The sequence below is a fragment of the Dendropsophus ebraccatus genome, chromosome 12, assembly GCF_027789765.1.
Source record: "Dendropsophus ebraccatus isolate aDenEbr1 chromosome 12, aDenEbr1.pat, whole genome shotgun sequence".
Taxonomy (NCBI): Eukaryota; Metazoa; Chordata; class Amphibia; order Anura; family Hylidae; genus Dendropsophus; species Dendropsophus ebraccatus.
In genome coordinates, this window is record NC_091465.1 from 29,863,611 (window position 1) to 29,890,878 (window position 27,268).

The 27,268-nt window shown below is 43.4% G+C and overlaps 1 protein-coding gene across 6 annotated transcripts in view; it reads left to right on the forward strand.

Moving 5' to 3' along the window:
* The window catches only part of RERE (arginine-glutamic acid dipeptide repeats), a 246,486-nt gene that overhangs the window by 106,668 nt on the left and 112,550 nt on the right, over positions 1–27,268 (forward strand). For all 6 annotated transcript variants that reach the window (XM_069948322.1, XM_069948326.1, XM_069948323.1 and 3 more), the window contains exon 2: positions 8,183–8,640. In XM_069948322.1, coding sequence (XP_069804423.1) covers positions 8,328–8,640 — 313 coding nt within the window. In that variant the 5' untranslated portion in view covers positions 8,183–8,327. The remainder of the gene's footprint in view (positions 1–8,182; positions 8,641–27,268) is intronic.

Sequence of the window (27,268 nt, forward strand, 5' to 3'; positions counted from 1 at the left end):
CCTCTTTAATCTTTCTTGTTGCACAGAGAAGATCTCTTTAATGCAGCACCACAGTCGGTTAATTTTATTCTCCTCTTTCATGCCGGGTTTAATAGGAAAGTGCAGGACATTAGCCGCCACCCGGGGAAAGATTCTTGAGCCACAAACTAAGACGTTGTTCTCTGTAGCTGGGTGAATGCATGGCAAGCCTTTAGAATGGATGCATTATGCGGTATGCTATACTGGCCTCCCTTTATTGTGTCTTCCAGGAGCTTCCTGAGGCTGATGGCCACTGATTCTAACTAGCCCTGTGATCAGTTTAGCGCTTAGATTTGGTTTTGCTGATGGGACTTGGATCTGAAACACATAACAACATCACTGATAGTGTGGTGGAATAATCATGAAAGTGCAAGCCATTGTTAAAGGGGCTATCCAGCGCTACAAAAACATGGCCTACTGTTGTCTCCAGTTCAGGTGCAGTTTGCAATTAAGCTCCATTTACTTCAATGGAACTAAGTTTCAAAACCCCACCCAAACTGGAGATAACAGTAGGGGGAAAGTGGCCATGTTTTTGTAGCGCTGGATAACCCCTTTAATATTTCAGTGTACTATTTGACACAATCGCATCATACTACATACTGTCTAAACTATGGTGTCATATCTAAACCTGTGAGTGCCAGTCTAGATGTCATAATGTAACCAGTGCTTGTGGTCTTAAAGGGGTTATCCAGCCCTACAAAAACATGGCCACTTTCTTCCAGAGAGCCCCACTCTTGTCTCCAGCCTTGGCGGGGTTCTGCTGCTCAGTTCCATTGAAGTGAATAGAGCTTAATTGCAAACCGCACCTGAACTGGAGAGAAAAGTCGTGTTGTCTCTGAAAGAAAGTGACCATGTTTTTGTAGCACTGGATAACCCCTTTAACTTAAAGCGTAACTATAAAATATTTTGACCATTCAGTTTTAGTTAGCTTAGGTCATGATAAGACTTTTTGCAATATACATTAATAACCTAAAATGAACAGTTTTTTTTAAATACATAAGGCTGATTATGCCCTTATAGCCCTCTCTGGCTCTGACTTATTTCTGCATTCCTGCTGGACACGCCCCCTCCCTGTAGATCCCTCCTGAGTGTACCGACTGTGACAGGAGGATCAGATAACAGCCCTGACACACAGAGAAACATAAACAAACCCTCCTCCCCCTCCTAGCAGCACGATCTCCCCCCTCCCCTCACAGAGGTGACTAAGCAGAGCTGAGGGTGTTGTGTGTGAGGAGCAGCTCAGGGGAGGAGATGGATGGAGGGACAAGTACTCAGTGCTTCAACAAGGAGGGACATCCCAGCCATGACCCAGCCAATGTGCTGCATGAGGGAGAGTGGGTGAGGCACTGAGGGGAGGACTACATGTCCCAGCACAACACAGCTGTAGTCTTTCCATAGTACATATAACATTCACTATCAGATGTCTGCAGCAGGTGCCCCCACCTCCATGGCTGACATTATCCTACAGTGTAATGAGAGCAGATGCCTGTATCTAATCCCACTGTGTGTGATACCATCTGCTGGGACTCTGTATCTAATCTTACATGTGATACTGTATGCTGGGGCTGTATCTGATCCTGCTATGTGTGATACATCTGCTAAGGTGCTGCTCAGTGAATGGAGGGACGCAGCCAGGGAGATGAGGGATAGGCCACGCCCACTTTCTCTCAGCCAGAAGAAAAATTCATTTATTCCTCTGAGCCAAACAACTGGGGATATCTCAGCGAGCGCACAAGCTATCAACGCAGTTTAGGGCTCTTTTTAAAAGGTAACACGAGGGATTTTTATTTGAGGAATTTCATTTTTTGGCTACTGAAATTATTGTTGCGCTTTAAGATTCCTATGGCGAGTCACAGAATTGGGTCACATCTGGTCACAAAACATTGGTTAGGGAAGCTGGTCTGGATATTATCTAACCTTAAGGTCACGTTCACACTTTTTTTTTTTTTACTGATTTTGAGCTTTAGAAAATGTCAATTTACAGGCAAAAAAGGCAAGTAATCGTCTGAAAGTAAGTCCATGGCGATCAAGATGTTCATCTGGACTTTTATGGCTTTTGGTTTTTCTACACCTTAAGAACAGGTGTCAAATTCGCAGCCCTCCAGCTGTTGCAAAACTACAATTCCCCTCATGCCTGGACAGCCAAAGCTAAAGCTTTGGCTGTCCAGGCATTATGGGAAATGTAGTTTTTCAGTAGCTGGACGGCTGTGAGTCTGACACCCCTGCACTAGAAGGTGTGCTTCATTGGTATTCCTAAAGCACTCAAGGAACCCAACCAGATTTTCTTAATATTAACCTTTGGGTTTATTTAGTGCCTCTGCATTGTTCGTAGGAATTCTTGGGGGGTCAAGAAATAAGAAGTACACCTTGGGCTATGATCATACATCTTCCTCCCTTCTAATATCGCAGCATAAGGTCAGTGAGGTTTATCCTCCACAGTAGTGTGTTTTCCACTCTGTCACAGTGTTACAACTCTCATTAAACTAGTCCATCATGGGGGTGGTTGTTTTGCAATAGCTGGAGAGACACAGGTTGAGGTACACTGCTCTAGAGACCTGGCACGGATACCCCAAATATCTAGACTTTGACAGGTGTTCCTATAGTAAACTAGTGACATTTACAGATTCTTGAATTGCCTTTTATTTTGAACCTTTTATTTGCCAGTCTATTTTGGACTTAGTCTTGTATCCTGTGGACACTTTACGCTCCTGGGTACCATATGGGGTCATATTGGCTGCTTTTTCCTGTGGTATCACAGATGCCAAGCAAATTCAGACTTGAGTCAATTGAAGCAGTGCAGCAGCGTTGGGCGATTCTCATTATCCTGCCGCTGGGCAGAGGCGGTGAAGCAGCTCTATGTTAATCAGTTCCATTAGGTGAGGAGGGCAGGATGGCGGCACCCGGCACCGGATGGATTCCTGTTTTGGTTGATTTGTTTATGTTCTGTGTCTGCGGTACAATGATACAGTGTCACAAGGTGGCAGGTAGTGCTGAGCGCTCGCAGCATGGCTCCTGTGATACAAGTCCCCGCACTCCCCTCCGCACATTTCCGTACTGGCGGCTTCTCGGTTACTGTGTTTTAAGAACGGCAGATATTTAAATGCCCAATTCTCCTGCACTCAATGCTGTGTGGGCTGCAAGTAATGGCAATAGCGGAGCATTATCATTAGTTCTCACAGCATGGCGGGCGTAGACAGAATAGCCAACGTATGTTTTATATTCTACCTTGGTTTTTCCTCTTGCCTGATGTACTCTTTGCAGATCACTCTACAATCCAGCTGGTTTTAGTTTTACATATCTGTGTTTCTGCCCGTGGTGTCTGATAGGGAGGTGTAGGTAAAAGCTTTGCCTGGAAAATATCTCTTAATACCTTTTTGAGGCCATTGATTTAACCCACTGGTTCTGGATCGGTTCCCTGTCGGTTGTTGATGTCCAAACACCCTGCTCGCCCCCCTATATCCTTATTCATCTTCCTTGATAAAATGTTGGGGGCTGAGGGGAGGGAGAGTTCTTGATGTGCAGCCTGATCTGTATCTGGAACATTTTATACAGAGACATTGTGCAGATGGAGGGGAGAGCGTTGCTCAAATCCCTAAGCCAAGCGTTTCTTTTGGATACGTGCCTGCCTGAAAGAGCAGAGCCTAATACCAGGCTCAGTCAGGGAAACCTAAATTGATTTACCCTGATGTCCTATGTCATGGTGCATTGACGAGCTCGTCTGTGGTTTGATCCCCAGTAGAAGCGCACCTCCACGCTTGTGTAGCCGCTGTGTGGTTGCGGGAAGCTTCTTGTTCTGATTATATTTAGACACCGGCGGTCTTTTTACTTCTCTTAGATTTTAGGGTAGTCAATAGTGATAAGTAAATTTACAGTAAGTTCAGGTTTGCTCAAAAACAGAGGCTTGGTGTTTGAATCCTGCATCCTGCATCATTCTTCTCCAGCCACAAGATTTAAATACTGCGCTTTCAGGTTCATGTGAGTCTCAACTTACTGTAAGTTTGCTCATCTCTAGAAGTGACCCTTTAAAGTTTCACTGTTGTATTTTTTATTTTATTTTTTGAAGAAATCAATAGTCCAGACGATTTTAAAGGGGTTGTCCGGCGCTAAAAAATTATTCACAGAATAACACACATTACAAAGTTATACAACTTTGTAATGTATGTTATGTCTGTGAATGACCCCCTTCCCCGTGTCCCACCACCCCCACCCGTGTACCCGGAAGTGTGGTGCGCTATACATACCTGTCACGTGCCGACCACGGTCTCCGATCGTGGCCGCGTTATCAGCCGCTCAGCCGCGATTGGCTGAGCACAGTTATGCTCAGCCAATCGCGGCTGAGCTTCGGATGACGCTGCAGAGGGCGGCCAGCACTCTGGAAGATCCGCTGGCCGCCCGAAGAAGACGTCACTGCTGAGGATCGGAGACCGTGGTCGGCACGTGACAGGTATGTATAGCGCACCACACTTCCGGGTACACGGGTGGGGGTGGTGGGACACGGGAAGGGGGCCATTCACAGACATAACATACATTACAAAGTTGTATAACTTTGTAATGTGTGTTATTCTGTGAATAATTTTTTAGCGCCGGACAACCCCTTTAAGATACTTTGTAATTGGGATTATTAGATAAATATGACATTTATCTGAATTCAAAAAGACTTTTCCAAGGTCCCCTCCCTCCTCCTCCTCCTCCTTTCATTCACTGCTTATTAGGAAATCTTGACTTTTTTTTTTTTTTTTTACATCAGTCGAGCCGTGTGTAACTATGAAGAGGGGAGGAGGGAGATTAGTGCCAGCAGAGAGCAGAGAACAAAGGATTACACAGCGGGACCTATGTGAAAGCTGCTATTCAGAAGTCAGTGCTGACTTCAGAGGAGATAGCCGGAGATGTAGCTGTAAATTAACTCTTTGTTGTCCTGTTTTGGTGCCTCATCTCCCTCAACCCCTCCCCTCTCCATAGAGAACCATGAAGACAGGGGGGAGAGCTTCAGACTGCTTTTTCATGATAAAAATGCATTTTTAGGCTAATAAACCAAATTACAAAGTTTCTTAAAATCGCCTGTACTATTGATTTCTGCAAAGAAAAATTTAAACAGTGACACTTTTAAGTCGTCACCAAAATAATGTGGTGGTGTCCATGATCTACTGTGGTAACCTAAATGTAGATCACAAGCTATATAGATAAAATACATATGCTGGTACCACCTTTATTGTCCCTGGTTTATAGCCCCACCACCCATGTACAATACAACAGCAGTGCCTCCTATAATGTCACCAAAGAGCTCCCATTCAGTGGTGCCACAAATACTGTCATTTAGGTCATTACTGCAGTAAATGTTATTGATTGATCTACAGACACCCATCAGCGGCCGACAGGTTACAAACCCCAGTGTTAGCGCAGAGCTGGTCATCCATATGATACATTGGCCCTGGTGTATAAGGAAAAGAGGTCTTTGTCATGGTGAGTGAGGGTACTGCTGCCCCATCTGAGATCTGTGCTTGTTTTAAGAAGTTCATCCTTGGTGACCGTACGTCCTGTATTACATAGGCACATGTGTGGCTGAAAAGTGGTTTTTTTTTTTGGTTTTTTTTTTACACCAACTTTTTAGATGTGGCTAGCCAATGAACAAGCATTTGCTTGTTTGTCACTGGGCCCATTACCTGGGTCTCATTGTCACCCCCTGTAATACAACCTCTAGGTTAGTATCTAAACTGACAACCAAACCAATAGAGGATATCCTCTTCTGAATATTGCTTATCTTGTCTGGTTACACCATTACCCCCCTTAAGGTGACTCCTGTATATTGCTTTGTAAGCAGCCCTCCCTGTAATGTGAAGATTACTCCTCCCTCTCTCTGTTCTCAGAATAGCATCTTGAGGCTTTGTGAATGAATAAGCCATAGCAGTATGCAGGAGGCAAGGACACTGGAGGTGGCCCCCTTGTTTACCTCTCCGTTTGGTGGGTGTAGGCAGGAGTGATGATATGTTGTCGGGCACGCGGTACAGATGACAGCAGCAACGATTTTATCTCCCCTATGAGGACAATGGAGAGGAATATCAGGCGGAGGCGCTGCGCTGTGTTCAGGCTCGGTTAGCTGACATTGTGCAAGAACAAAGTGTTCAGGGACTGGTGCAGATATGAATCTGTGAAAGCAATAAAGGATTAATTCACACAGCATTTCCTCTAGGATCACGGAGGTTTAATCCTAATAAGGTGCTTAATACTAGATCCTGTCTTTGCTGAATGATTGTGCTCTTTTTCCCATCACAGGCCCTGGAGCTCCTGTCGTCAGCTCCGCTGGGAGGGCTCCAGTGCGGGGGGTATCACTCCATATAAATAGATGTATTGTTCCCCATGTCACTCTTTCTGATCCGTTCATCATTTTCGAAAAAGTGAAGTTGGAGGGGAGGGCGAGGGAAATGTGATCTGGTTGAGGAAGCCCATGATCCGGTGGACACATTGCTGCACACTGTCAGCTTATGGAGCCGATACTTCACCCCCCCCCCCCCCCCCTCTTTCTTGTAAGGAAAACGTCAAAGCCTTGTAAGATTCCCAGGGAAGATAAGCGAGGCCTGTGGGTCTGTTTAGCATCATTGACTTTCAACAGGAAGGCTGGAGAGGAAGCTGCGCTTTGTATTAGAAGTGAACAAATCAGTGCAAATGTTTGTGTTGTGATTCATCGGCAGGAAAGAGCCGGTAGATGGCAGCTGGCTGATGACCCGCTCAGTTTACATTACAATAAAAATCCCATCACCTTGAAATTGTCTTCTCTTTCCAATGGCCTCAGTTGGACGGTTATGGTTTGGCTCGGTTACACTGGCCTGGAAATTGACATTTTCACTGTAAACATTTTGGATTATGCTTCATATCCTTGGAAAATGAATACAAGAATAGCACTGGACGCAGAGAAGAGCAGCTGCTGGAGGCTTCCTGTAGTGTAGAGCCATAGGGATGACGTGGGACTGGTTGTGTAGAAGTGGTGTCGTAGGACTGGTTGTGTATATGGTGGAGTTAAAGAACTGGCTGTGTATATGGCGGTGTCATATCATAGGACTAGTTGTGTATATGGTGGAGTTAAAGGACTGGCTGTGTATATGGCGGTGTCATATCATAGGACTGGTTGTGTATATGGCGGTGTCATAGGACTGGTTGTGTATATGGTGGGGTTAAAGAACTTGCTGTGTATATGGCAGTGTCATAGGACTGGTTGTGTACATGATGGGCTCGTAGGGCCGGGTGTGTACATTGTGCTGTAGGACGGGTTGTGTACATGGTGGGGTATTATAGGACCAATTGTTTCTGGGGTTGGGGGGGGGGGGTGTCTTAGGGCCTGTTGTGTACATGGGTTAATAGGGCCGGTTGTATACATGGTGGGGTCCAAGGAGCGCTTGTGGACAGTGCTTGTCATCCATCTTTTCCAGTTGTTGGAATGTTTTTCTGAATCTTTTTATTCATTGCACACTTTAAAGGGATTTTGATGATTAAAAAAAATCACTATCCATATTAATAAAAACAAAACTAAAATATTGCAGTTTCTTCTGATCACTAAGCCTAATATTAAGCGGCACTTCCTATAGTGTAAAGATTACTTCTCATCAGGCTCCTCATTCTTACAGGCAGGATTATTATTACAGGCAATATCCATTATTTATTAATTATATTAATAGGCGATTACTACAAATCACCTCCTCCCCATCTCTGCACAGGTCACAGAGCATGCCCACAACACTCCCATCAATAGCAATAAGTTTTCTCCTTGTTGCATATCTTTAGGAATGGTTAACCAGCAGCACAGGCAAGATGGCTGCCCTCCACAATCATGTATAAAAGTAGAAGATGAATGGAAATAACTACAGTTAGAGTAGACAGATGAAAAAAAAAAATACCTGTTCCACAATCTGGTTTTATTTTGTAAAAAAATAAAATGCAAATCTGCCCGCTAGATTTCCTTTAAGTACGGTTCACACACCAGTGGTGTCTGTTTTATGTTATAATAGAATTTCCTTTCTCTCCATGCAGCCAAGGCTGTTGACGCGGGTATGAGCATTGATGTGATATTATGTAGCACTTGCATCCTCGAATAACTGTCTTACCAGCAGATAGTGGCTTGTGAAGGGCTTGATGGCGATGTATTTACTTTGCCTTTTTATCTTCTTTTGCACAGAGCTTTTTGAAGCACTGGGGTTGTTGGAGTGGTCCAATTTTTCCTGGAATTGCGTGATAAATTCAGAAGACTGAAGCCCAGGCTCACTGTCTACCTTTCACGGAGGCCCAGCCGTGAGAGGACAGAAGAAGGCACGTGGCGAATCATGACGGCCGACAAAGAGAAAGATAAAGACAAGGATCGGGACCGGGATCGGGAGAGAGAAAAGCGGGACAGGACTCGCGATGGGGAAAACTCTCGACCACGGCGCAGCTGCACTCTAGAAGGAGGTGCCAAAAACTATGCCGAGAGTGACCACAGCGAAGACGATGACAATGAAAACAGTGGCACCACGGCAGAGGAGGCTGCCAAGAAAAACAAGAAGAAGCTGCCAAAGAAGAAGTCCCGATACGAAAGGGCCACCAATGGGGAAATTACGTCTTTCGTCACAGAGGACGATGTGGTGTACAAGCCGGGAGGTAAGATACTTCTGTAATGTGCAATTTGCTCTCTTGAGATGATAAAGCTATAAAGTTGTTTGTTTCATCTAGGTTTTGTAATGAAAATGCTACCTTTAGGAATATGAAAGCATTAGTGGATCATTGTAAAACATAATTGCACGCTTTATAATAGCTGGGTGAGAGATTCCGCAATAAGTGCTTTGTGTAAATGTGCCGGCAGACTGCTGAACGTCTCGGGTGACTGTTTATTGGAAATTGCTCCACCCAGATATGCATCTTGAGATAGAACAAATACCAAGAGGCATTTATACATTTCCTGACAAAAAGAAAAATTTCCAAGGCTTTATCATACTTTATTATCCTACAGGATGTTTTTACTGTTACGTTATGTGATGACTGGAGTTTTCCTTTTAATGTTCCCTGCTCATTGTTAAAAATAACATTTCTAGAGTTTGAGGCAACAGTGTGATAAGCAACTTAGTCTTGTGTAGTGCTTAAAAGCAGAAAAGCTAGAGAGTATGTAACAAGTGAAAATGACGGTGCTGCAGTACCGCAAACAGCCACTGTTATGCCTGGCACTGTGATGATTGTTGTGGTAAAGGGTTGATGACCTGTTGATTTAAAGTGTGCCTTCTGTTTTTAAGAACTTTTCACATGTCTTGGTGGCATGTAAATAGTTTAGATTGGTCGGGCTCTGAGTGTTCAGATCAGTAGAACGAGCGGGAAGAGAGGCATGCAGCATGACTGTGAGCAAGACGTCCTTATAGACTAATGGTGCGTTTACACAGAGAGATTTATCTGACAGTTTATGGAAGCCAAAGCCAGGAACAGACTATAAACAGAGAACAGGTCATAAAGGAAAGATTGAAATTTCTCCTTTTCATATCCATTCCTGGCTTTGGCTTCCAAAATCTGTCAGCTTAATCTCTCTGTGTAAACGCACCATAATGGTGCGTTTACACAGACAGATTTATCTGACAGATACTGGAAGCCAAAGCCAGGAACAGACTATAAACAGGGAACATGTCATAAAGGAAAGATTTTTTCCTCATTTCAAATCCATTCCTGGCTTTGGCTTCCAAAATCTGTCAGATAAATCTGTCTGTGTAAACGCACCATTGCATTTTATGTGGCACGTAACTGGAAGGGAACCGATTAAGTGTACACTTTTCCCAGCCTCTTCTCCTGATCGCTCCATATATTTTGATATTTTGGAATGTAAAAAGTGTGCATTTAAAGGAATTGTTACATTCTCTATTTTTTGGTGTAATTTACCAATCTCTTATGATGGTCCATTATATTGACATTCATAGTTCCATAGATTTTTAAAGAGGATAAGTGTAAATAGGTTACTATTAGATTTGCCTGGCATTGGCTTACTCCCTCCCCCCCATTGAGGACACATGCCTGTTAACCTGACCTGAGTGTGCATAGGTATGGGGTGGTTGGGAGGGATAGCTATCAGTTAAATAACTGGTTTGGTTACCTGCAGAGTGGGGCCAATGTATCCAAAATATAGAGCAGATGAAGAGCAAGATGAAATGTCCATTGAAAGTGTTTTATACTCTCAATGTACAAAATAAAGGCCTACCCCTGATGAAGGAGCGAAGCCTGGGTCAAGCGAGATGCTTGACGTGTAATGTGGATTTCATGTGCCGATATTGATCTATAACAGTTTGAGGATAATAAAACCTTTCTGCTGGATACTTCATATTGCTGCTCTCTATTATCTTCATCTTGAATGCGGATACTTTCTGGCTGTCGGACCTTGTTCACACAGTGCAGTCACGTTTAGTTTGTGAAGCAGTTTTATTGTATACATTTTTGCGGCAGTAAAACAGGATTTTACCACGTTGTGTGAACCATTAGCGTAACCTGATGGGAAAACCAGATCAGGGAGGGCTACATGCTCCAGCGTAAAACACCTGGAAAGACACCTGTGTGGTCATGTGCCTAGGGGAACATTTACAGTTCATCAGATCTCACGGAATCGAATCGGTCCGATTTAGAGTCTGGGGAGTAAAATGCACTACTGTGCTTGTTACCTGGCTGTATCTTCTGATTGCCGGGGGTCGCAGGAGCGAGACCCAGTTAATCTTAAACTTTTTACTTGTCTGACAACATGTCAAAAGATAAATTATTTGGCAGTGACAATTTTTAGGGGTACTCCAGCGAAAATCTCTTTCTTTCAAATTCAACAGGATTCAGAAATTTATACAAATTTGTAATTTACTTCTATTTAAAAATCTCAAGTCTTCCAGTATTTATCAGCTGTTGTATGTCCTGTAGGAAGTGGTGTATTCGTTCCAGTCTGACACAATGCTCTCTGCTGACATCTCTGTCCATGCCAGGAACTGTCCAGAGCAGTAGCAAATCCCCATAGAAAACCTCTCCTGCTCTGGTTAGCAGCAGAGAGCACTGTGTCAGACTAGAAAGAATACACCACTTCCTGCAGGACATACAGCAGTTGATAAGTACTGGAAGATATTTTTTAAATAGAAGTAAATTACAAATCTACATAACTTTCTGAAACCAGTTGATTTGGAAGAAAAAGATTTTCACTAGATTGCCACTTTAAGGGTTGAACTGTTACCAAAAGGGTTGAACTGCCACTATAGCAGTCTCCTCAGAGGGATACTCTACCTCCTTAGTCCCAGGTGTAATGTAGGTGTGAACATAAAGACAAATCCTGCAATGGTTCATGGAATAAAGCAACGTCCGTACATACAGTAGCTAATGTCATGGTGACAGGTCGGCCTGGAACTGGTGCAATAAACTACAATAAATGATGGCTGTTGACATAAGCAGATTTCTGCTATTTGCTCTGTGCTAATAGAAAGCTCAGAGATATTAAATTATTAATGTGGGGGCTGGGGTTTGCTCAGCTGCCTTTGTCGTGGAAGACGTCTCCTTAGTCATAATTAATATACAAGTGAAGGCTTTCATAGCAGGATATTAATGTCCGATAAAGATGGTGCACTTTATTGCTGCGTACCCCCACCTGCCCCTGGTGTTGTGCTTACTTATAGAAAAGGAGTAGTTTAGGCTTGTTGCTAATGGACTGTATAAATAGTCATGTGTGGTGCAAAGTTGTTTGTGCCGACTGTATTGCCTTAAAGGGGTTTTTCAGGGATAAGAAAAAGCCCAGCTTCTTGCTTGCAAAAACAACACCACCCCTGTCCTCAGGTTGTGTATGGTATTGCTATTCAGCTCCACTAAATTCGATGGAACTGAGCTGCAAAACCTACACCCAAACTGAGGACAGCATTGATGCTATATCTGGTAGAACACGGCTGTGTTTTTCTAAGCCTTAACAATCCCTTTAATTCTACTAAATTTATTAAGAAAATTCAAATTGAACTAATTTTAAGAGCAGATCTTATTTCCCTGTTTTCTTTCTATAGCTCCTATGCAGGCTGTTTGTTTCCACAGTAACAGACTACAAACTAGCTCTGTGTAGTCTGATCTGCAGTCCATTTCTCTACTACTTGCAAACTTACTAGTATAAACTAAAGTAGGGGACAGATGTGTTCCTGAGAGCACCCCATACACCTTTTCCTGTTGTGTCTAGGGGTCTTAATACTACTTTTACCTCTGTATTGTAATTAATATGTTAAGCAGGAATAACATCCCCCAGTTGCTTGGGTTTCTAAGCTTCATCCTCTTCCTCCCTATAGCACGCCTTTATGATTTCCTATTCTCCGATGTGATATCCTGACTCTGCCGCCATCACTCTCACAAGCTCCTATGAGCAGATAAATATTTTGCTGTTGGCAAAATAGATCATAAAAAGCCATTTCACGTGAGATGTTCTCCGCCGAACACGAGTCCTACAAGTTAGCAGCATTGATAACAAAAGCTGTGTGACTGCTGAAGCAGCTTGTACCATAGAGAACATAATAAATGGCTGTCTGCGCCATCATGTGTCATTACCTACCCTGCACTCCCCGGCTTCCCAGCCTTTCTCTCGGCATGACGCAGAGCTTAATACAAATAACAGATTTAGCCCACTGAGGTTAGCGCATGCTTGCGATTTTAAGCCCTGTGTTTTTAGAGGAAGACAGAAAGGTTACACGCACTCGGAGGAGATTCTGCCTTTTCTCAAGCAGCCTGTTGGGAATTTTTAGCTCGCCCAGCAATTTGATAGCAAGCGATTTATGCCACCCGCGTCCAGTCTGCTACATGGAGAACGCTCGGCTGCCAATCAGCAGCATTACAGGGCGCTGTCAGCAGCCTAACAGACATGGCTGCCACTAGTAATATTTCTATCTCTAATAGGATAGTGATGGGCTACAGCATCACTATCGAAAGGAGACATCCCTTCCCCACCCCCCACCACGCCTCATTGGTGATGACATAACCCAGTGCCCACCATTTAAAGCCATGCCTTACAGGTAGATGCACAATTGGTATACAAGCTTTCATACTCAGAATGCCACATACTATATCATGTAAAATGACAGGAGAAGGGAATGCAGTTACACAGAAATTCTAAGGGCCCTATTTCACAGGACGATTATCGTTTGGATAATCGTTAAATCGTTCGGAACCAATCGATAATTGTTCGGTTGAAAAGCAGTTAACGATTAAACGACAAAAGAGAAATTGTTGATCGCTTAATGAGACCTGGACCTATTTTTATCGTTGCTCGTTCGCTAATCGTACGCGTGGATGTCGTTCGGTTGTTCGCAATAGCGACGACAAGACAACCACAAGAACGATCATAAGTAATGATCATCGTTCTGTGTAATTGGGTGAACGATTTCAGGTCGTTCGCAATAGTGGGCATTTGAGATCGTTTATCGTTAACGATTATCTGAACAATATAATTGTCCGGGGGAATAGGACCCTAAGACACACAGACTGCAGCCTTGCAGAGAAGCCAAAGAAAAAGTCATCTGCAACTTACTGCAATGTCAACTGCAAAAAGAAATTACTGTGGATATTTTATATTGCAGGTAAACAGGTTTTCAGAAACCGTACCCACATACATGGGATGCAGATTGTTGGGTGCCATGTGGGTCTCAGCATGACAGCATTGCCACAATCCAGGATACAACTGGGCCATAATCTCCTTATAAGAACATGTTTAGGCTATGTTCACAAGCTGTACAAACAGCGGCCGTTTAACGCTACCTACGGGGGAAATTAATGATCACAATCATTAATTTCAGCCGTAGGTAGAGTTAAACAACAGCCGTTCACGGAGAGCGGCCATTGTTTGTACAGCATGTGACAAAGCCTTATAATGTCTATCCTAATCCTCCTGGTTCATGAATAGATTTGGTACGAGTATTGCAGATCCTCAGTATTATGTCGCAGGGGTGCGGAGAGGAATCACAAAGTTTGTGAAAGCTGAAAACTTTTCATGTTAAAGTGATGACGCTCCATCTACGTGATAGAGAAACTCTAATATAACATATCTGGTGTTATCATATATTGCGTTTATATGTGTACATTAGTATTAGATTTTTGTATATATTAGTATTGTTACATTGTGGTGATATGCATCTTAGCCTGTGTATTATATTTTCAGTATATATTCGTATTAGTCTGTGTAGTATACAGTATATTAGTATTACCTTGTGGTATATTTGCAGTATACATTAGTAGTGTTACCTTATGGTGATATTTGTGTTAGCCTGTGTATTGTATGTGCATTATATACATGCAGTATATATTAGTATTGTTACCTTGTAGTTGTTATGTGTCAGCTTGTGGTGTATTATTATATATTAGTATTGGCTTCTGGTGTATTATATGTGCAGTATATACAAGTATTGTGTCCTTGTGGTCTATTATATGTGCAGTATATGTTAGTATTAGCTTGATGTGATGTGTGTTGGAGCTGGTGGTGCATTATTATTTGTGTGGTATATTACATAGATGTTATTTATTATATATAATTTTTTTTTTTTTTTTTTACCCCACTTGCTCCCTCTGTTCTGAAAATTCATGTTCACCATAGCAACAAATTGATTTATTGCAGGTTATGTACAGCTAGTACTGTTTCCACCCATCCCCACAAGGGGCTATTGATTTCCACAGTCAGCTGGAATGGCTGATAGCTCGGCGTGATATGGCAGCAGAGTTTGTCCCTTTCTCTATGAGGAAATGAATCTCTTGATCAGCGCCGCAGCCATAATATGTGCCGTCCTACAATAGTAATAGTCACCCTGCGGTTTGTCAGCTAGTGATGTGGGATGGCGTCTCATCATACTGCTTTGATATAATGAAACGCTATAGGAGTGATCATAATAGGCTCACCGTTTCCGTTCAGGCTTCAGCGGCTCTCTTATATGGCCTAGCAGATTTGGAAATCAGGATCCACACTCCTTTCCCTGTTTACATCAAATCTCCTAATCCACAGGGGGCGCCGTTATGGCTAGGCCAGTAATTTATACATATCCCCATCTGCTGAATGCACTTTAAATGCTGCTGCCAGCTGACACAGATGTGTATAGACCCCCACTCACAATTTGCATGTTGATGCTGTTTTTGCATCTATGGAAACTGGAGCAAAATGCGTGTGTGTGTGTGTGTGTGTGTGTGTGTGTGTGTGTGTGTGTGTGTGTGTGTGTGTGTGAACCTGTCTGACGTGCAGAGTGGACCGGTGTACTTGCCTCTGGTGACCTCAGACAGGGTTTTAATGGTTTCCTGTGCTTCCAGGGCTCTGCTATTCAGGCCTTGCATTTCTTCTAGAAGCGTGATGTGACGCTACATCTACCGGCTTAGCAGGAAGGTTAATTACAGTGTTGGAGCCATATGTTCTGCAAGTCCTGGTTTCCTGATCACCGGCCAAGCAGCATTTGACCCGGGCATCAAAGGGGTTAACGTTCTCCTGGCGGATCGGGCTGAAAGGCTGGCGCTTGTGATTTGGTGATTGTAATGCATCTGTCAGCTGACCCAGCCTGCTCCTTCCATAACTCATATATATTTATATTCTATAAACATGTTCATTGGCCCCGAGGGTTAATGAGTAAGGAAGCGGCACTAGTGAGGATGATTCTCTGCCAGCTGAGTTTATATCAATGCTTCCTTTGTGCTCATTGTCCTGAACGGAGGCTTGGTGTATCATCCTGCCTTCCTGGCAGATGAGGTTATAACCTCTATTTCTCACTTGTGTTGTGTTCTGCTATCAGCGTTAACCCCTTATCAGCCACCCACATACCCTAGGCCGCCTTTTTTTCCGCCTATAAGGTGACATTACTTAGATTAAAACGCAAGGATTTGGCTCCGGCCCTGACAGCTATTGGCTCTTCCCCCGTCGTTGACCCATGTGTTTTGTCATCCTTCTATTCCTTATGACAGCCGCACCAGCTAAGATAGGCTGGGCCTGCCAGACTGGAGCTGGATTTCTAGGGATGGCCTGAGGGGATAGGGGGACAGCATGGTCGGCTTACAAGCCCTAGTTGTGCCATTTTTTAGTCCGGTGCCGGTGGAAGCCGCTCATTAGGATTCAGCAGGGATCTCTCTTAGAGGGACACAGTACTCTAAAAGCTCTCCGGTACTGCAGGATCCATTTAATAAAAGTCCTCGCTCAGGCCTGCCGCCAGATTTTCGCCTGAGGCGCAGCTAACAAAGCTCAGCTTCATAGCACATTCTTTATTTGAAGAGCTATATCAGAATATTTGTTCCCCTCTGCTTCCTAAATTACTGCCAGGCTCTTCAGTGTACCGAGCCTGGAGATTTCTTAATGTGTTTTTGTGACTTTTTTTTTTTTTTTTTTACCACTTTCCTCCCTGACATTTATAATTTGGGCTTGGTTAATATAGTGTACCCATTCATCATATATATTATAAGGCAGATATTTGGCACAATCCATGTAAGTACCTACAGTTAAAGGAGAAGTCCGGCAAAATTTTTTATTAAAGTGTTATATTGCCCCTCAAAAGTTATACAAATCACCAATATACACTTAATGCAGGTAATGCTTATAAAGTGCTTTTTTCCCTGCACTTACTACTGCATCAAGGCTTCACTTCCTGGATAACATGGTGATGTCACTTCCTGGATAACATGGTAATGTCACGACCCGACTTCCAGAGCTGTGCGGGCTGTGGCTGCTGAAGAGGATGATGGCAGAGGGACACTGAGGGACACAGGGCACTGGAGGGACACTGAGCATCGCCCTGCCATCATCCTCTCCAGCAGCCACAGCCCGCACAGCTCTGGGAATTGGGGCGTGACATCACCATGTCATCCAGGAAGTGACATCACCATGTCATCCAGGAAGTGAAGCCTTGATGCAAATGTATAAATCACTAAATCGATACCCACATAAGCTCGAAAGGCAAATAATAAATAAGCGTCATATAGTTGAAATTGAGAGGTTAAACCACTTCCAGACCCCTGTGGCGGTGGCTTATCTCCCCAAGAACAAAGGGTCAGGCAGTTAAAGTTTCTGTCGGGGAGGTTACCATACACAGTAGATCAGATTTGGCTGTCCAGGCATGATGGAAATTGTAGTTTTGCAACAGCTGGAGGGCCGATGGTTCCCCATCCCTGTACTTGATAGTTGACCGAACTCTTAGTTCACTTACCGCAAGGTTTATCAGGTCTTTGTGCAGCTATACCAGAGCAGGGTGACCATCAGGAGTGCAGTAAAGGTTGCTGCTAACCTCTGTAATGGGCATTCACACGCTCCATAGATCACACGTGCTGTAGAGCGTGAAGCTATAGAAGCTATATTAGGAGTCACCCATTTTTTTCCAGAAATGGATATAAGTAAAAAAAAAAAAAAAAAATGGCCGACTTCCCTATATTTACTGGTATTTATATTAGCTTGCATATGGTATAGGAGATTTGTGAGCTAGTTTTGCAGAGCGCATAGGGTGCCAGCTCATTTCTCCTAGCACCTGTCCCTGTGAAAGCACCATCCACTGAAATGAGCCAGCCCAGGTCTGACGGCAGCCATTTTGTGGCTGGGAATCCATTACCCTGTGTTTAAGCCCTCCCTCGAGGGCAGAGTGAGGAAGAGATTCCAGGAAAATGGAGTCTGCCAAGCCCATCTGAGTGACATCCATGAAATTGTGGCACGTAATTGTGGCGTGTAAAACTCTGCCCAAAGTGAAGAGGAAGAACAAAACCCATGGCGGTGGGAGGCCTCTCCCGCTCAGGGTATGAGAAGGGCTTCTTGGCTCTTTATATAGGCCAGCGATCCTTACCCCTGTCCCCGAGCCGCCACTAATCATGTGTACACAGCAAACATCATTGCCGAGTGCTAACAAGGGCACGCCGTCTCTGCAGAACAGGGGCTCGGCTCCTTTGTGGGACAGAACAATGCCGCCTGTTACACCGCTGTATAATAGCTGAAATAAAATACTTCACAACCCTCTTGTATAGGTGAAGATGTGCTGCTCTCGCCTGCTGGCTGAATAGGCCTGTCTGGCAGGTATTGTTCGGCCGTCTTTGTCAGATAGAAGCAGTTTAAAGCTTGACAGATGGAGAGCTTCTCTCTCACTTTGAGGCTGATCAATAGTGGTTTATCCTGCAAATGGCTTTGGTGGTTTTTTATTTTTTCTGTTTGCTTATCCATATACAGGTCCCGAGGATGGGTAATGTGCTAAATTAAAGCTGGGGCATTGACTTTCAGATTAATTTGGCATTGATATACTCTTAGCCATGATGTTGTGGAGATGCGGATGAAGTATGGATCTCAAGGGCCGGAGTTATGTATGACTTTTAAAACGCTTACCAGTATATATGGTGCTGTCATGTTCATTGTATGCATTGGGACATGTATTCTGAACATATACATAGGCTCCTATGTATCTAGCACAGGGTTAGGGAACCTTCACCCCTCCATCTGTTGGAAAACTACAATTCCCATCATGACTGGACAGCCAAAGCTTCGCTTTGGCTGTCCAGGCATGATGGGAATTGTAGTTTTCCAACAGCTGGCCCCATTCCTGTCCTAGCGTATGCGGAGAGTCCCCTGCTGGCATATGGTGCATTGGTTGTATATAGGGAAGCAACATCTGCTGTACTGTTCTATGCAGAGGGATATATCATGGTGTATGCTCTGATATGCTGCTGTATGGCTATACAGGGGAATACTCCCAACATTTACATCTCTGAACAGTGCTAATGCTGGCCATAAACTTCAGCGAGATGTCAGCCTAATGCTCATTCAGTTGACATAGATTCCTCCCAACTTCCATACATATGTATACTCATCTTGATCAAGTGTGCATGCATTTACAATAGGGCAAGGGACATTGGCAGAAACCTGGTGGATGTGTATTCCCCTGAGAACAAAAGTGTCTGGCACGTTGAAATCATTGAAGGGGGATGTTTGCATCAGGGATTGTGGAGATACAGAAGAGCAGAGACCTTTTGTGTCCGCATCCCATTTAGATGGATTTATGCATTTTTTAAATGCAAGCTTTATTAGTAAGTGCACCACTTAAAGGGCCTATCCAGGATTTAAACAAAACAGAGACAGCACCTCTTACAGAGACAGCACCACTATTGTCTCTTTAGGTTGTGCATAATATTGCAGCTCCATCACACTGAAGTAAATTGAGTAGTGTAATACTACACACAACCTGAGGACATAGTGGTGCTGTTTTTTTGTTTTGTTTTTTTTTTTTTACTAATCCTAGATAACCCCTTTATTGTCCTCTGCAAATAGCCAGCAGTAAGGTCAGTGGTCGCCTGGACCTGCAGACCAAGGTGAATGAGAGTCCGCATGGCCGCGTTGGCGTTGACTCTCACATTAAGTCTGTGGTGGTAGCAAGTAAGCTTAAAATGAGTTTTATGTGGTCTGCAGCCGAAGACATCCAGGAATAATACAGGCTCGCACTTTGATGTGATGGAACCGCTGTAAATCGTGGCTGGATCTCAACATTGCTGCGGGAGATCAAATTGGAAGCGGCTCTGCCTCAGTGCTTTTTGTGTGGATAACAGATGGAGATGAGCAGAGAAACGTGCATCAAGCTAATAATCACCTAGTGAATGATGCCCTTCAGTTCTACAAAGATGTAGCGCACAGTCGACTGCCAGGGCGCTCTCAGGGATGTCGTGATTTTTATCTATTGTGCCATCTGGGCCAAGCCGAAAACAATAAGGAGAGGGGAGTCTCGGTTTAGTCATTGACAACGGTTTATGATGGAAGGGAATGTGTCACCACATTGGCCTAATGTTATATCAAGGTTTTATGGGAAATATATTTTTAAAGAATTTTTTGTGTTTTTTTTTTTTTTTTTTTAATTCTCCATGTAACTACATAAAACAATCCTGAAATCTAAGTCTATCTATCTATCTATTGTGTGTGTGTCCACAGAGATTTTATATTCTAAGACAAGCACCTTTTCAAAGTGGTGTAAGAGCTACTTTGCATATTTCTTCTTTCCAATAGATGATCACAGCTTCCCTCCCCTCCTCCTAACTGCACACTGACCTCTGCATAAGTCACAGAGCATGCTCACAACACTCTGCCCCATGCTCCTTTGCCACATAAAAAGATAACAGCCTTTGGTATAAGAGTGGGCCTTGTTCCAAATTTTGTTTTGGGACACAGGTGCTACAAGCTACACGTTTTACATCCTTACTATGTAGGCTTTCTAGCAAAAAATGTTGCAAAACATTAATGTTTTCTGCAGGTGAATAGCTGAGGGGGGGGGGGGGAGTTTACCATGGGGAAGGGCTAATTGTTGTGTGTTATGGGGGGAGGCTCCTGCTGCAGACAGTTGTCTTGATCATTTTGTGGCTGATCTCCAGTAATTTCTTTATATACCTAAGGGCTGATTGTAATACTAGATATAATTTATTATAATTAAAAAAAAAAATAAAAATATATATATATATATATATATATATATATATAGTATGTGTGTGTAATAATTATTTTTTTCCCCTTTTATGTGTGTTTCCTATTTTTTAGTACTTGAAGTATTGTACTGGGTGAGTGTGCAGTGTATTGTTTGTCCGCTCTCCTCCCACTATACTTATCCTTGTAGCACCTGTGTAGTCAGGCTGCCACTGGCTTCATCCAGCACTGTACTAACGTCACAGCCATACATTATAATGCTATAGCAATTCTTAACCTCATTACGGTCATAATTGTTTTCCTTTTCTATAGCATTTTTTCCTGCTCACCCAATTATAGTCTGCGCTAACAAAAAGCTTCTGGAAAGGAGATGATTGAAGCCAACACAATATCCATGCAGTGTTAGGAATGCCTATTAAAGAGCTGCCACCTCCCCCCGCTCCCGCTGCCCCGGCTGATTGCAGCTACATTTGTCATATTTTACAGCCGCCCGGATCGTCTAGAACAGAGCGCTGCTTTCTATGGAGGCTCCTGATTTTATTACATTTATTCATCTGTCTTAATTTTAGAGACATTCCCATCTGCACCTTTTCACATTTATGTTTTGCATCAATTTATGTATTCCTCCTCGCTTATTTCTCCGTGCCGGCTGGATTTAGCACAGTGCGTCTCTTGCCATCAGTTTCTTTAGACTTTTTTTTTCCCCCTTGCAAGTGCATGTGTAATTTACATCCGTGGAACGTCTGCGCGTGCCAAGTTGCTCACTTCTTCTATTTTTACGTGTAATGTGTGTTTTCAAACCTCCGCTTTATAGATTACCTCTATATTAAACTTGCGCCTGGTGAAAAACTGTTTTGATTTTCTCTTGTCATTGCTCAGGGAGCGATAGAAAAGGGAACCAAGCAAAAACAAAAAATGTCATCTATATTTGTTACATCAGAAACAGATTTACTGCGACTGCGGGGGGAAACTGCAACTTTACTGCGACTGCAGGATTGTTTCATCAAAAAACCCCTCGAAATAGAACCCGGTTTGTCTGTGACTAATTGTATTTTCCATACTAGGTAATCTAACCGGCTTAAAGGGATACTTTCTCATAAGACTGAAATGGGCCCACTTAAGTGTGTTACAGCCGTGGCATTAAGATGATAGCGTAATTATATTGTTAGGGGTATAACCGATGTCATCTCCTTCTACATGGCAGGGTTTGGAAATCGCTCCAAATATGGATGTTTTTCTTTCGTAGGAGGAAAAAAAAAAATCCATAAATGAAGTCAAGATGTATTGTAGGTCGTAGTCTGTTCAGGCACAAGCTCGGCTTCTTGATTAAAAGCAAATTTCCCAGACAGTGCATTGAACCATCAAGGTAATCCGAGCTTATAGGGAATTTGCTATAGGCCTATTGCAGGTGTCTGCCTATTTTATGGTTCAATTGTTTTTATTATGCATACAAAGAGAAATGCCAAGTCTGCATAAGACATTGGGGAAAAAAAACAGAATATTCGGCTAATATTTTGTTGAAAACCCATTATCACTGTAGACGTAACCTTCTAAAAGTAACGAGATGGAAGAATAAAAATTGCATAATAGATTCTAGGTATAACTTATAAGGATCGGACATGTCGATGTTACAGTCATCATGAATATTCACCAGGTTTAGGGAGCGATGAGTGGTTTTGTCTTCCAAGTGGACACTTGCATGTAAAACATTTTCTAGTCTACACCTTTAGTATTGGACAGGAGCCTTCATCTTTCCATTGATGCTGTGTGCTTCCTTGACGCTGGTATTAGGTAGAGCAAGGTGGGAGACAGACCTAAAAAAGGGACTGATATACCCTTGTAGCTATAAAAGAAGCTTAAAGGGGAACTCAGGCAAAAAATTCTTTCAAATTTCCTGGTGTCAGAAAGTTATACAGATTTGTAAGTTACTTCTAAAAACCTCAAGTCTTCTAGTGCTTATCAGTTACAGTATGTCCTGCGGGACGTGGTGTGTTCTTTCCAGTCTGACACAGTGCTCTCTGCTGCCATCTCTGTCCATGACAGGAACTGTTTGGAGCAGTAGCAAATCCACATCATATACTCGCACACATATTCCATATAATAAAGCTGCCTATGCACTTGTATGCATTAAGCAACAGTGGCCAAACAGAAGAAGAATGATGTAGCAGCAGCGAGGCGGCCGTGTGACACAGCAGCAAGATAGTAAGGCGATGAAGCTAATTGAGTGGGTGTCATGGCGCTCGCCGTCGGAGCTGCTTAGCAGTTGTTTTTATAAATTTGGGAGCGGCGGATTACAATTAGCCGTCATTAATTCTGTTCTGCGGAAATCTGTTCCATTTAGCGTACAGTCAGGAGGTAGGCATGAGCGAGCCGAAACAGATGAGATCCAAATTATGCCGACACTACATTAAACCCAAGCAGCAGCCAGAGGAGAACAAACTACTGGAGAACCAACGACTGAAATGCACGTTTTTTTAATCTCTGGGGTGAGATGCTGGAGCTGCATCCTAAATCCTTGGGTATACATGAGTTTATGTACATCCTTGGGAATACATGGATTATTATACTGTTCTAGATTATTATGCGCTTAAAACAGGCACAGGGAACCTTTAGCCCTCTAGCTGTTGCAAAACTACCATTCCCATCATGCCTTGAGTGTCTGGGCATGATGGGAATTGGAATTTTGCAACAGCTAGAGAGGGCCAAGGGTTCCCTATCCCTGGCCTAAAACATAGCACCCTTTTTCCTGCACAGTTCAACTAAGGTGCAGTTCTTCTTTCGGCCACACGGTGCGCTGTTCTGTGCACATTTGTGACTTTGAAACCACCTGGCAGCTCCCGCTGGTGTTAATTTCAGGGAGAAATGATATTCTCTGTGCACAGTAATTTTGTGAGAATAAACTGTAGCCTGCGAATCCTTGCTCCTACACCCAATGATCCTTTCCTTCAATTTTTATTTTTTTATTTATTTTTTTATTTCTGCCTTCCTTTTGTTAGCGCTTTGTATTCTCTCTTTGACTCATGCTCTCCATTTTCATGGTGTCTGGGCATTCTGTGTCATCAATTTCCTCAGAACAATACTGTAGCTCGAGCTCATTTCTGTTTAGTTACAGAGCCGAGATGAAACAGAAAAGAGCCCTGGCTGCAGCTTTGTTGGCTGGAATTAAGGCAGTATAGAGTTCTCAAGCCGCGTGACAAGTGATCACAGGAGCCGGCAAGGAAATGGGGCCCCCGCTAAAGTCAGGGGACATAGAATAGACCTTCTAATTGCTCTATTACACAGGGTATTAGAAAAGTGTTTTTTTTTCCCTTAGGATAAAGGATATTACTTTAAAGTTTTAGTATACGTATTTTTCATGGCCTTCCCTGTCACCTCTCACTGTATTCATTTAGCTGCGCGACCTCATTTTTGAGGGGTTGCGCCTTGTGGAACGCCCCAGGCGTCTGATGCCGGATGCCCTGCAGATAATGAGGCCACAGATGGAGTTGTTTGATGCTGACATTATCCTGGATCGATGCCTCTGCCAGCCGCCGCCACAAAGAAGCTTAGGTGCCCCTGCCTTGTGTGTTCAGAGCAAGGGTTGTGCGAGCCTTTGGCCAACCAGGTTGTGGGGTTTGTTAGATACCTTGCCTCACACATGTAGATATGGGCTTATAGCCAGATCCACTCTGCAGACTATCCGGTTCTCCTGCTGTGACCACAGGCTGAGCGCGAGGGACTCCATATTATCATATAGACTTATAACATAGCTGCTTTGTGTGTGTAATTGATAGACATAGATATAAAAGATAACTAGCTATAGACGGCTAGAAGATAAAGAGGTACGAGATTGATAGACAGACACATAATTACAGTATACTTACTATAGATACCCATAATATATTAGCGGTGACAGGACTAGATGGCCGTCTATTGTCGCACATGAGAGAGAAGCTGATGGCAGCCTACTTCCTGGGACACAGGCATGATCTGCCAAGCTGAGTGTACCTGTTTGTGTTGTTGGGTGTGTGTGTGTGTGTTTGGGGGGTTGGGGTTTAGGAATCCAATCACCAGTGGGTTTGACGCTAGAATCCTGATGTTAGTAGATACTCATATTTGGAAAATTTCCATTGACTAAGATCGTTGCAAAAAAAAAAAAAAAACTTTTGTAGAACTCAAAAGGAGTTTAGGTGTTTGCAAAAACAGCGCTACCCCTGTCCTCATTTTGTGTGTGGTATTACACTTCCGCTCCATTTACTTTAATTGAACTGAGCTGCAGAACCCCCACACCCAAACTGAGGACAAGAGTGGTGCTGTTTCTGGAAGAGAGAGGCCATGTTTTTCTATCTCTCCTTAAAGGGGTGTTCCTGACTGGACCCTTTTTTGGCAATGCCAGTAACAGAATGGGCGAAAACGGTTCCATACACTTCCCTGGCTCTAGCGCTGCCGTCTCCTCTCTGCTTCTCCTGTTCCTCAGTATGTGGCTACCTCCTAGTTTTGAGAATGGCTGAGCAGGCCTGTTACATCCCACCTGGTGATGGTGTCAGACTCCAGGGAACTGGAGCAGCAGATTGTGGACGGGAGCGCTGGAGCCAGGGAGGTAAGTGGATGTAATTGTTTTCACCCATCCCCTCTCCCACCATTGCCCAAAAAGTAGTCCCGGCTGGAATACTTTAAGGTTTCAATAGGGCGGTGATGGCGTACATGTATATATTGGGTTTCTTTCTTTTGGGTTACAGTAAATAAGCCAAATGGTTTATTGTAGAGAAATTTTTTAGCCATTTTATTTTATTTAATCCCTGTTTAAACCCCATTTACTGTAAAGGGTCTCCCCAGGAGCCGCTGTGTTACACGTCACGCTCTCTGATCCGCTGTAAGGAGACTTGTCATTTGCAGAATGTGAGGTGCGCTGATGGATATTTTCACTTATTTTATCTTGTAAATGAATTACACAAAGCCAGGTCACAATGAGCCAGCCTTTCCATTTTACTTGTCAGCCGCAGACAAGTCTTTGATGGCTGGGAGATAAAATTATGAATTCAGCCGCCTCCTGACTCCTCGCAGATTCAATCTCTGTTTGCTTTATGGCTCTTTTTTATGAAATAAGCAGCAGTTCTGGAAAACATTGTATTCTCCCCAAGACTTTATGAAGAGCTGTCACGACTTGAGTAACTGCCTTAGCGGTGACAAGGACATTGGCAGCAGTGCGCTTAAGTAAATTGTGCGGGATGTGGGAGATTTACTCCGGCCGCACCACCTCAGCATGGGGTTAGAAGCCAAACGCTTTACCCGATCCCTGACTTGGCGCAGGAGGATTTTTTACGATTATTTATGAGCTGTAAGGGGGTTTTGCAAAAGATCTGATTTCTGCTTTTCATTTGTTATTTTGCTTGTATATAATATCTTTGTGAGGTTTTGTTATAGATTCAGCTCTTGTACGTGTTTATACCGCCTTCCGCTCTCAGTGCTGCAGTTTTACCTATTGAATTCACTGCCGTAAAATGTGAATAAAAGAGGCGCTCATCCAGTTGGGAATACTGCAGTACAAAGATATGCTGTGTGTAAATACAGCCGTATACTTGGTACTGTATACTTGACCTCTATTGCAGGTTGCCTTCGGAAGCAGCGAGTGGAACCGAATAGTCCACTGCACAATACACAACAACAGACCAAGAGAGACCCCACTGACTTTAATAGGGTTTCTCAGGTTCCCCCGGTGGTTCGAATGGACTCGAACCCGAACCCGGTTCGCTCATCTCTATTTATGTGACAGGAGAAAAACACTGCAAGTTTTTTTTTTTTTGGCCATTCAGATGTATAATGCAATGGAGACCCCAAACAGTGCATCCTATTCAGATGTGAACCACGCCTTAAGGGTACAAACCCACTTGACGTATTTGCTGCGTGAATCAGTCTTAAAAATAAGCAGGCAAAACGCAGGTTGGCTTTATACAATTGTTCTGTGTTAAAATACGCAATTGCGTGTTTTTGAAGCATGAAGCTTGTTGTTAGCAAAGCATCAGTTGTTAACAACCTGTGCGAAAAACGCATGTAGCTTCATGCTTCAAAAATACGCAATTGCGTATTTTAACACAGAACAATTGTATAAAGCCAACCTGCGTTTTGCCTGCTTATTTTTAAGACTGATTCACGCAGCAAATAAGTCAAGTGGGTTTGTACCCTTAAGGGTTATTTCTATCTTCTACCAGGATATGGTGTCACTTTGGTGGCGGTTGAATCACGAAGAACTTCAGTATTCCGGACAATACATTGCTTTTCCATATAGCACCATCTCGGTAGTATGCGGTCACTTAAGAAGATGGGAATATGCTGTAGGCTGTGTTCACACTGCATTTTTGTTGGGTGTGTTTTTTTTTTTTTTTTGTGAACACTCATCAGTCTTAAAGGAGAAGTCCGGTGAAAATTTTTATTAAAGTATTGTGTTGCCCTTCAAAAATTATCAAATATCCAATATGCACTTATTAGGGGAAATGCACATAAAGTTTTTTTCCCTTGCACTTACTACTGCATCAAGGCTTCACTTCCTGGATAAAATGGTGATGTTACTGCCTGGATAACATGGTGATGTCACAACCTGAATCCCAGAGCTGTGCGGGATGTGTCTGTTGGGGAGGATGATGGCAGAGAGATGCTCAGTGTCCCTCCAGTGCCCTGTGTCCCTCAGTGTCCCCCTGCCATCATCCTCTCCAGCAGCCACAGCCCACACAGCTCTGGGAGTCGGGTCGTGACATCACCATTTTATCCAGGAAGTGAAGCCTTGATGCAGTAAAAAAAGCATGTTATGTGCATTTCCTGTAATAAGTATATATTGGTGATTTGTGTAACTTTTGTGGGGCAATAAAATGCTTTAATAAAAAATTTTGCTGGACTTCT